The following is an 11,455-nucleotide window of genomic DNA, read 5'->3' as shown; positions in this document are numbered from 1 at the left end:
TATGGCTGTCCTGGAACTCACTTTGTAGACCAGGCTGACCTCGAACTCAGAAATCTGCCTGCCTCTGCCTCCTGAGTGCTGGGATTAAAGGTGTGTGCCACCATGCCCGGCTTCTCTGACAAATTCTTTAGCAATTTCTTTCAGTATTTGTTTCCATATTCCTAAATAGCAACAAATTTACTTCTATTTGTTGATTTAACTTAATTAATTAATTAATTTTGAAACAAGGTGGATGGACTATGCAGCGTAGGTTGGCCTTGAACTCTACAGCTCAGGCTGGTTTGTGATATGTTTCCTGCCTCAGTCTCCTAAGCAAGCTGCTACTTCTTGCTGATATCCTTGGGTGGCCAACAAAAGCTGTAACTCAGCTGATCTTTCCACTGAAGCATCCTGGCCACCCACGTCTGACTTCCTACGCCGTGGTGTTCAGCTGCATCTGTTTAATCTGTAAGAGAAGGGAAGGCTCAGGCTGGTCCTGCTGAAAGCAGGGACTTAACAAGGGCCCTCGGATGTGGAGAGGAACCTCCGAAAGCTTGTCATGACGTCTTCGTTTTCCAGCGTCTCCTCTGCTACCTTCAACTTTGGGTCAGATTCCTGTTTAACTCTGTACAGTAGACACGTTAATCATTTAAGGATGTTCCTCTGGCAACCTCCCCCTTCAAGGTTGAAGGCGCCAGAGAAGAATAGCAAAGGTATTTTTTCAAGACTTCAGGAGACATAATCAACACACCACTGACAATCCCCTGCTCCAGAACGGCACCTACAAATCTCCAGCCAACGCTCTAAGCCTGATGTCATCCTGACAAACTCCACCTTGCCCTCCTGGTTTCTTTCTGTGTCATTCTCTCCCTGGATCCCAGGATCGTAAGTCCAAGAGACAGCAAGCATCCTGTGCAGCAGATCAGAACTGCCCCTGGCAGGGGTGATTTCCTCGTCCTGATAAGACTGTACGCCAGTGCTCGGCAATGATCAACTAGACCGACCTGACCGTGGCTGTGAGCTATAGTCCCCTCCTGGGGGGTGGGGGAGGGTGAGAGTGGGGGTGATCTGAGGATATCCTTTACTTCTGTCTTTCTAGAGCAGCCAGACTGAAAACAAGTTCCTCCCTGCGTTCACCACTACTTATCTCATTCTGTATGTGCGAGGCAAGCGGTCACCCATGGCTCTGTGGGATCCTCAGCACTAGATTTCCTTGGCTTATGTTAGAGGTTGAGGGTAACCTGGGCTACACAGCAGGAACTTGTCCCCAAACAACAACAACAACAACAAAAACAACAACAACAACAACAACAACACAACTGAAAACAAAAACAAAAACAAAACAAACAAAAACCCAAAAAACCTCCCAAAGGTCATGACTTAATTTTTGCCTAAATGTTACTCTAAGCTTGCTACTTCCTGTATGTTAATGTTTCCTTGATTATGGTGTAAATTTATTTCCCAGAGTATATAGCTAGTACATATTTTATTTTTTTATTAGATCAGCTTTACAATTTTTAGTTCACCTCAAACTTCCAGGACACTTAGGTATATTAGATACTCAATACGTCATTTCCCCTTTGTTTAATTTTATTACTATTATTTACATTAGCGTGTGGAAGTCGGAGGACAGCTTTCAAGCGTCGGCTCTCTCCTCCCACTGAGGGATCTGGACTTGAACTTGTGTTGTCAGGCTTGCACGGCAAGCACTCTACCCACTGAGCAACCCTTCCTGCTCTCTCCTGCTTAGTTCAGAGCCATTTTTCTCAATGTGCTCTTCTCCCTGCCCCACTTGGTGGGCTCCATGCCCACCGCTCGGGAGTTTCACATTGTCCAGTGTGACAGCATCTTAAGTAATTCTCTCAGAAAACTGATTTCAAAGAAGGTCAGTGGCACTCAAATGCCTGGCTCTTTATAGTTAGCAAGTGCTTCTCTCTTAAGAATGTAAAGTCTAGGTGGGCATTACTCTTTTATTACTTAATATGTACACTGATGAATAGGTCTTTACATTTCTTTAATTCCCCTCCCAAACTCCCCCAATCTCTCAAGTGTTTCTGTTTACAACTTCTACTGTTTGGACATTAGATTTCTTGGTCTAACCCCCAGTCCCTTTGCTCTCTCCTCACTCACAGGGCGAGTACTCTTTGGGTGAGCTACATGTCCTGCTCCTTCTCTACGCTCTCTTAATAACCCTTTACACCTCTGCAGCTTCTTCTGTCAGTTCCACAAGCTCTGGAGGGTGCCCCTGAAGAACTACTTCATAAAGAGACACTTAATCATTATCTCTTTGACTTAAAGATTTTCTTCTGATCTCCAAACTTGTTCCTAGGCTTTGCAATCCCTCTCTTTCATTTTGATTTCTTTAGTCAACCGGTACCTAGTAAGTGCAGTGTGTCAGGCCTCGGGGCTGTTAGTGCTGCAAGGTCCAAGTGGCTTCCGTTTGAACCTCATTCCCAGCCCCGAGCACGGGCACCGTGCTTCCCCGGCCACGTGGCTGCTAGGCCTCCCCACACCAGTGTTCCAAGCACTGCAATACCATCAAGAACACACTATACAGGACAAAGCAGGATGGGATATTGAGATCAGGAGTTCAAGGATGACCTTAGCTGAACAGTGAGGCCAGCCTGGGTTATATTTAATGCTGCCTCAGTGCTACAAAGCCCAGTTCTCCAACTTCTGTCCATGATAGAAATGCTTGACATGTTTCCCCCCTCTTATGTCTTCAAAGAAAGGTAAAAATTTAGAACCAATTTTCCCCCTCATGGGCTGACAAGATGGTTCAGTAGTTAAGAGAGCTTGCTGTTCTTGTAGAGGACTTGAGTTAATTTCCCAACACCTATATCAGGTGACTTACAACTGTATGTAACTCCAGCTCCAGGGGATCTAATACCCACTCCTGGCTTCCTTGGGCACCTGCACATATGTGGTATTTACCCACAAAGACACAGTGACAAAGACACGAGACAGACAGTCAGACACACACACACACACACACACACACACACACACACACACACACACACACTTATACATAAGTTAAAAAAAAAAAAGATAAATCCTAAAGCAAAAACAATTTTTTTTTTAGCAGAGAGTATGATACCTGGATTAAAAATAGTTCTATAGTCATTCCATATGTGAAAGAACTTCGCAAGACAAATTCTCAAATTACAAGAAGCAAGTGAAAGTAGGAACATTTAGAAACATTTCAAGCATCCTGGTCACCCTCAGCTGATCAACTGTCGTTGTCAATAAGCAGCCACCAGCCTTGGAAGCAGAGACATCCACTCCTTCTTCTACTTAGAGGTGGCGACCTTCCAGAGTGTTAGCTGCCTCCTTTTTCTCCTGTGCCAATGGCACCCGCTGATGGCTGTCTGTGAGTCACTGTAAGTCTTTTCTACAGGCTGGAGAGACAGCTCAGCTGGTTAGGGGCTTGCCTCTCAAGCATGCAGACCTGAGTTCACTCTCTGGTACCCATGTGAAAAACAAAAGGAGTAGTGGTGTGTGTCTACGATCTCTGTGTGGGAGAGGTAGAGAAGCTGGGGATGCTGATGGTGGAATGCAACTGAGGAATGGCCTTTGTCCTACATAAATGCACACAAAACCATGCATATACACGTCATTTTCCATATCACCCAGGCACAATTACCTGGCATTTTTCTTTTTTTCAAACTTCCCTGCCAATTGCCTGTCTGATAATGAAAACAAGTGCCTAGTGACGAACCAGTTGCCATATAATTGTGCCGCACAATTGTGTTTCAATGGAAGCAAACACCATGTGACTGGAAGGCACTTGAGAGTGGACACTGCTAAGCTTTGTGCCTCCTGTGTCTGCAGTCACACAGACTCCACATTCTTGAGTACGATGATCTCAACTATGGACTCTGAGGGTCCACTGCTGCTCACAGAGCAGGCAAGGAAGGAACACAGCAACTGACATGATTTCCAAGAGAGAACCCTTTCAAATCAAATGTCACTTTCTTCTTAAGACACAGAAACAGAAAAGGACTAAAGACTCTTTCAGAAACAGGCTACAGAGAGTGAGTAAGCAGTGTGGTACAGCCCGGAAGCCCCAGTACTACGGAGCTGAGGCAGAAGGATCCCAACCTAGCCAGGGATATACTCAGAGACCCTGTCTGAAACAAAACCCTAAGTCAAGTAAACCAGCCGTCAGAGTGGACAAAGACAGCCACTCTTCTATCGGAAATAAATTAGGAACTAGTACAGTTTTCTACCTTGTAAAAAAACATTTAAATAAATTTTTAAAATATTTTATTTGGGCTGCTGAGATGGCTCAGTGAGTAAGAGCATCAACTGCTCTTCCAAAGGTCCTGAGTTCAAATCCCAGCAACCACATGGTGGCTCACAACCATCCATAAAGAGATCTGATGCCCTCTTCTGGAGTATCTGAAGACAGCTACAGTGTACTTACATATAATAAATAAATAAATCTTTAAAAAAAATATTTTATTTATTTCACTTTCATTTCAATGGTTTTTTTGCCCGCAGGTATGGCTGTCCACTAAGTGCAGGCAGTGCCAGAGAAGGCCAGAAGAGGGCACCAGGTGCCCCTAGAACTGGAGTTACAGAGGCCGTGAACACCATTTGGGTGCTGGGAACTGGAAGGGCAGCCAATGTTCTTAATTGCTGAGCTATTTTCCTAGGTCCTTTATAAGAACTATTTAAAAAAACTTCATTGACAGAAGCAATTTAACAAGAATAAAGTGTTTCCTTTGTGAACTTTGTTTTTGTGAGAAAAGGCTTCAGTCTAGACTTACCTCTGACTTTCTGCAGCACTGAGACTAACCTGGAACTATTGATCCTCCAGCCTTAACGTTCTGAGACTCGGGAGTATAGACATGGTCACCAAAGTCAGCTTCTAAAACTAAAACTAAGGCTTTGTTGACTTTTTTTAAAAACTTATTTTATTAGATATTTTCTTCATTTACATTTCAAATGCTTTTTTTTTTTTTTTTTTTTTTTGTTTTTTCAACTTTTTAAAATTAGATATGTTCTTTATCTACATTTTAAATGCTATCCCAAAAGTGGCTTTGAATTTACTCTGTAACCAAAGGTAGTTTNGGAGTATAGACATGGTCACCAAAGTCAGCTTCTAAAACTAAAACTAAGGCTTTGTTGACTTTTTTTAAAAACTTATTTTATTAGATATCTTCTTCAATTACATTTCTTATTTTTTTTTTTTTTTTTTTTTTTTTTTTTTTTTTTTTTTTTTTTTTTTTTTTTTTTTTTTAAAATACACTATCTCAAGTGCCCCAGGACTGGCTTTGAATTTACTCTGTAACCAAAGGTAGTTTTGAACTCACTATGAGGCCAAGGGTGGCCTCCAACTCTGGATCCTCCTGCCCAGCTCCCTTTGCTGAGAGGTGTCATGTTTTCCAAGGTAATTTAAAAATGTAGTCTTGCTGGGCAGTGGTGGCACAGGGCACACGCCTTTAATCCCAGCACTTGGGAGGCAGAGGCAGGTGGATTTCCGAGTTCGAGGCCAGCCTGGTCTACAGAGTGAGTTCCGGGACAGCCAGGGCTACACAGAGAAACCCTGTCTCGAAACAACAAAAAAACAAAACAACAAAAAAAATGTAGTCTTCTGGGGGACAGGGGTGGAGGGTACTGGGATGCATGCCATGTAGTGTTCTACATCTTAGCTCCAGCTTGGGTCATGCTTCCTTGTGTAAAAGGTGGAGCTGAATGAACTTAGTCAGTGTGTAGGAATAGCACTAAAACTAGACTTTAAGCAGAAGCCCCTTCCTCCTACTCAGGCTCCCACTGAGGCCCTGCTCACTCACACCTCTGGTGACCAGCAGCTGAGACCAAACAGGTGCGCTTGCAACAAGTGACTCTAGGGGTCAGTAAAGGCCAAGCTCCTGTAGCAGGAATGGAGTAATGACCAGAAATGTCCACTCTGCATGTGGACAACACGCACACATCATGGGAGGAGCAGGGCTGAGGCCGGCCGTGCACTGTTTTGTTGTATTCAGCAGACATCTAAGGACCCAGATAATAGTTGGCTATTGCATCAACTCTTTTGAGACCACAGACAGTGTTCCATGGGCCCTCCCCCTCCCCCCCCATGTGTACCTGGCTAAGTGCTTCGTCACTTTGACCAAGACCACCGAGTTCTCAGAGCTAAGCCCCACCAATCACTTCTCTCAAACGTTGTGGATTCTCCATTCAATCTCCTTATTCTAAGGCTGGAATTATCTGAGTGCTGGCTGTGGGTCTTATTCTTTTTACCCGCAAATCACTTTTATACTACTTCTTTCAGAAGTGCGGTGATTATAATCCTTCATTTTAGGGTACTTATTAAAGAAAGTCACTGCCAGTATGCTGCCTCTCCAGGCTCTGCGTGGCATCTATCTCAGAGACAGGGAAGGGCTGCAATGGAGGGAGGGGACATTAGCAGCACATCCTGCTTTTACTTCCTCCTGGACAATGCTCACGGGGCCACAGCTGATCAATGATTGTCTGCCTTAATTGATGACTGCTATGCAGTAAGAGTTGCAGGGCGCTGGCACCCATTCATGGCACAGGAGAAAGAGCATTGTGTTTTTCTCTGCCTTTAAAGGGACAGGAAGCAGTGAGCAGGCGGCCCAGGAGCGGCCTTTGGATATAAGAAAGGAAATCATTTCCTATTCGCAGCAAACTTCAATTTACAAAAGAATGGCAGAAGCTAAAAGCCTTGTTGATTTATCACATGAAGCTGAGAGTAATTTTTCTCCCCTTGTTATACCTTTGGATAATCCTGCTCATGCCTGTATGGGTGGCATTAAAGAATTTCTGAATAAAAATAATAATTTCTCGCTTTCAACCCTCATAATTCACATCAGCAAGCACCCTGCTGGGCGGCGATGCCGACTGCCAGTGACTCCGTCTTTTCTGCTGTCAGTTATCTGCCTCTGCCAGCTGGTTCTCCATTGATCGCAATACCTGCAGGATAATGCGCCCGAAGGCATTCTTCAGTAGATTAACGGCATCTGTGTGAGACAGTCCATCCAGAGGTTGTCCATTAATGCTCACAATCCGATCTCCAACCTGGAAGGACAAAAGTGGAAGAAAATCACTATCATTAAGAAAAATTAAATTTGAGAAGAATGCCTAAAACTCTTCGTGAGTTACATTTCTCATCTGCCTTGTTGCTGAGAGCTGGCTGCTGTGGAGTGCGGGGAATTTTTAATGTGTGTTCCCAAATGCAGCCCCACCAGAGAGACAAGAAGGGCATTAGATTTGATCACTAAAAGACGATACAGGTCACTTTTGTGTTTTGGTAGCCGGTAGGAGTGGGGGGCACAAATTAACTGTTCAGAGAAGCCCCAATGAGGAAGCCAGGGCTTTTCTGCTTAATTTTTATACCTCAGCTAAAATTAAGGGACAATAGAAAAAAATTTGATACTTTCAGTTAGGGGAATATGCCAAGATCAAATCTAAGTTAAAAACCAATTTGGGTAAACGAGATGCTAAGAGGTCTTGAGAGGGTTTAAGGAGCTGGGGTTCCTTCTTTCACTCTAAGCTTTGATAAGAACAACATTTTTATGTGTCCAGGGACTTAATGAATTTCAGGTCTACAGTCTTGCTAATGTATTCTGTCCTTGGCATTGGTGGCTGATGGCTTTTGCAATTCCCACTTTAAACAAGGTCTCGATGGCTACAACCTCCTCCTGAACCCAACACACACTGCCAGCCTTCTGCTAGTCGACTGGAGTTTTTACCTTAAGCTTCTGGGTACGTGCAGCCACTCCACTGGCCTGAATCATGGCAATAAATATGGGGATATCTCCTAAAGGACTTCCTTTTCCTCCAGCGATACTGATCCCGAGGGCATCGCTGAGCTCCTACAGAGAGAAAACAGAAGGCCTGTGTGTTTAATAATAGGCACAGACAGTCTGTCCTTCTATTGCACTGAACAAAAACTCTCTATGATAACGTGGGAGCTGAGTGTAGGGCATCAAAAAGGCCTGTGTCAGCTTTTGCAGTCAGGTAGCCGTGGGGGACTCAGAGAAGCTCATCTCTGTGACCCTGCATGCTTATGCCTGAGATGGGGAAGTAGACTGCACAGTACACAGTTATAATCTGAGTATAAATAAGATAACACCGTGTTGTCTGGGCCTACAGAAGATGCTCAATGAAAGCCAATAGCAGCAGTAAATTAAGAAACAAAAGCCTTTACTACTGCTCAGTGGAGCGGCCGATCTGACGCAGGCTTGGCAAGTGTGTTCTCATATGGTGTTTATGATTAAACTGCCACACATATCATGTTCTGGGTGTGAACAAACACACTTGGCTTCAAAAGAGCTGCATGCCTGCACTAAACAAAGGATCTGAGAGGGCGCCCACTGTTGTGACAACAGTTTGGAGAGAGAAGTAAAACAGCAGCGAAGATCCCTGTAACGATGGACCTTGAGTCGAGCGCTGGCTCTCGTCCCACCCTGTCCCCCCAATCCTAGGAGGGTTAATATTTTTAAAATGACTGAAAGAACAAATGACAAGTTGCAGTTCTGCCAGGCTGGCACTCACACTAAGTCTATCTGTTGCTCCTGTTGACTATAATGGGAAAGTCTTGTCACAATGCAAATAACAATGGCCCATAGCTTCTGGAACCAAAAGAAACTAACCGGTGGAAAGTGAAAACCTGCAGAAGTTACAGCAGGGGGCACACCGCGCAGGCTCATCACCTACTTCTGTGTGTGCTTGTACAAGCTCATGCACTTGTGCGCATACGCTCATATGTGTGTATGCATGCATGTGAGCCAAGTGTGTGAGTGCTCAGGTATGTGTGTGTGTGCAAGCACGCTCATGGGTGTGTGTGTGTGTGTGTGTGTGTGTGATAGGTACATTTTTGCTCTAAGGGAGAATCCCTCCCAATCAGACTAGGAGTGGAAAAAGGCGGCTGGATCTTTGATTCTTCTGATGCAAACGCCACCCTTCCAGCCAGAGGAACAGAAAAGAGGCTTGCCTGGCTGCTAGACAATCAGGGAGGAAATGGAGAGTGAAAAAGGTCCCAAATTCTGAGCACAAATGTGTGGAATTATCACTAATCTACTAAGTGCAGAGGAGCCTTCAACCAGCATACCAAACATTTTGATTATTAAACTTTGCTTTAAATCACCACAAAAGCAAGTAGAAATTTCCCTCTCACTCTAACTGGGCCTGCTAAAGCATATGTAACATTATTTTTCAGAGTAGCTACACACAACTTAACATTCATGAGGTCTAGGATAAAATCTCATGCTTGTCAACATCAGTAAGACGTAACCCCCACCTCCACCCCCATGTTCTGTAGGACAGTTGAAAGCAAACACTGTAACACTGTTTTTTATTGATATGCAAGAGCCCATACCAGGCTCCTGGGTGGGTTGCAGCAATGGAAAACAAAACAGCAGAGGCAGGAGAAGTAAGCACTCCTCTTAAGGTAAAGGCCTACATGGTTACAAACTTAACATTTAAAAATATCCAGAGCCAAAGATGGTCATGACCCCAGCGCTCTGGAGGCAGAGGCAAATGGATTTCTATGAGTTCTAGGTCAGCCTGGTTTACACAGCAAGTTTCAGGCTAGCCAGAGTTACACAGTGAGACTCAAAAAATCAAAAAGAAACAATGTCCTCCATAGCTAAGTACTCAGCAATTATACCTTAATAAAGTTGGAAAGCAGAAGGAAGCGTCTCGGAGAGTCCATGAAGAGAACCTAGCATGAAGAGAACCTAGCATGAAGAGAACCTAGCATGAAGAGAACCTAGCATGAAGAGAACCTAGCACGAAGAGAACCTAGCATGAAGAGCACCTAGCATGAAGAGAACCTAGCATGAAGAGCACCTAGCATGAAGAGAACCTAGCATGAAGAGCACTTAGCATGAAGAGAACCTAGCATGAAGAGCACCTAGTATGAAGAGAACCTAGCATGAAGAGAACCTAGGAACAGACTTGTAGGGGCTGGGAGGAGCTCATGGGAGCTCCAGCTTTAATCCCTAGAGCCCAAACCAAATAAAATGTCACCAACAAGGCAAAATGCTCTACCTTAGGGCCATGGAGATGGTTCAGAAGATAAAAACCAGAGCCCAGCCTGAGTTCAACCCCTGAAAATCACATAATTCTAGCTCTCAGACAGAAAGATGGGAGGTGACAGGAGGATTGCCTAGAAACTCATGGGCTTATTTGATTAGAGTAGGCAGCATGGTGGCAGAAACTAGAGAGGCCCTGTCCCAACAAGGCGGAAGGGAAGAGCTGACTCCCTCAGTTGTCCTACCACACCCGTGACCAGTGAGCTGTGGTACACGTATGTATGTGATTACACAACACACAGCCCACATCCTAGATGACATAAACACATCGATTATGCTGCTATCATTAGTGCTGCTCTGCCATAACTTAGAATCACTACAGCGCCTCATTTCTATCCTGTTTACACAGCATTTGTGTCCAAATGATACTTTCCAAATGCATCGATCAGTCGGCAATGCCCTCTGTGCAAAACTCTAAGAGATAGTAATTTACTTTAAGTGCGTGAATGTTTTACCTGCATGTACATCTGTGTATCACATACATGCAGGGCCTGAACAAGCCAGACAAGGGTGTTGGATCCCGCCCTTAGTTACTTTTGGATTGCTGTGAAGAGACACCATGACTGAGGCAACTTATAAGAAACCATGTAACTGGGGGATGGCTTACAGTTTCAGAGGGTCAGTTCATGACCGTCACGGTGGGGAGAATGGCAGCAAGTGGGTAGACATGGTGCTGGAGCAGTGGATGAGAGCTTACAAGGCAGATGACATCGGGCCTGGCATGGAGTTTTAAAACCTCAAAGCCCACCCCCAGTGACACCACCTTCAACAAGGTCACACCTCCTAATCCTTCTCAAACAGTCCACCAACTGGGAAGTAAACATTCAAATATATGAGCCTATGGGGCCACTGTCAGTCAGACCACCACAGATGTCGGGCAGCTGGAGTTATAGACTGTTGTGAACCAATGCTGAGAATAGAACCCAGGTCTTTTGTAATAGCGGCCAGTGACCTTAACTGCTAAGCCATCTCTCTAGCTCCCAAGTGATATTTTATTATGAGGTCTGTGAGTGGACCATGGGGAAATAGGGAGGGTATGAGCAGGCCTATTAGAGTTTCTATAAAAACAAAGGACTAAAGTGGCCTAAGAAATAGAAAATATTTTCAAAATCTTGGAATACTTTGGTCCTAACTCTATCCGAGTTTTATCCAAAATTGTGTTTACTATTGGTGCCTCTGACTTCTTCAGCCCAGAGTTGCCACTCGAGTAGTAACACACAGGACAAGTAAGCTTGGTTAAATTACAGCCAGGAAGGAAAGATGCCATTTTCTGGCATTCAGGAGGGGCTTAGAATTACATACTCTGTGTGTCTTATTTATCAATTTATTTTTGGTTTTTTAAAATAGGGTCTCTGTAGGCCAGGCAGGGACTGACTTTGTTTTTTTTTTTTTTTTTTTTTTTTTTTTTT

At 44.3% G+C, this 11,455-nt stretch overlaps 1 protein-coding gene across 5 annotated transcripts in view; it reads right to left on the bottom strand.

Annotated features, from left to right (window-relative positions):
* Window positions 1–11,455, bottom strand: part of Patj (PATJ crumbs cell polarity complex component) — a 312,739-nt gene that overhangs the window by 24,265 nt on the left and 277,019 nt on the right. For all 5 annotated transcript variants that reach the window (XM_021200048.2, XM_029539757.1, XM_029539756.1 and 2 more), the window contains 2 exons: window positions 7,701–7,823; window positions 6,922–7,026 (listed from right to left, as the gene is read on the bottom strand). In XM_021200048.2, coding sequence (XP_021055707.1) covers window positions 6,922–7,026; window positions 7,701–7,823 — 228 coding nt within the window. The remainder of the gene's footprint in view (window positions 1–6,921; window positions 7,027–7,700; window positions 7,824–11,455) is intronic.

Source organism: Mus pahari, chromosome 6 (genome assembly GCF_900095145.1).
Source record: "Mus pahari chromosome 6, PAHARI_EIJ_v1.1, whole genome shotgun sequence".
Lineage (NCBI taxonomy): Eukaryota > Metazoa > Chordata > Mammalia > Rodentia > Muridae > Mus > Mus pahari.
Note: the sequence above shows the minus strand (reverse complement) of the source record. Positions and strands in the feature narration are given on the sequence as shown.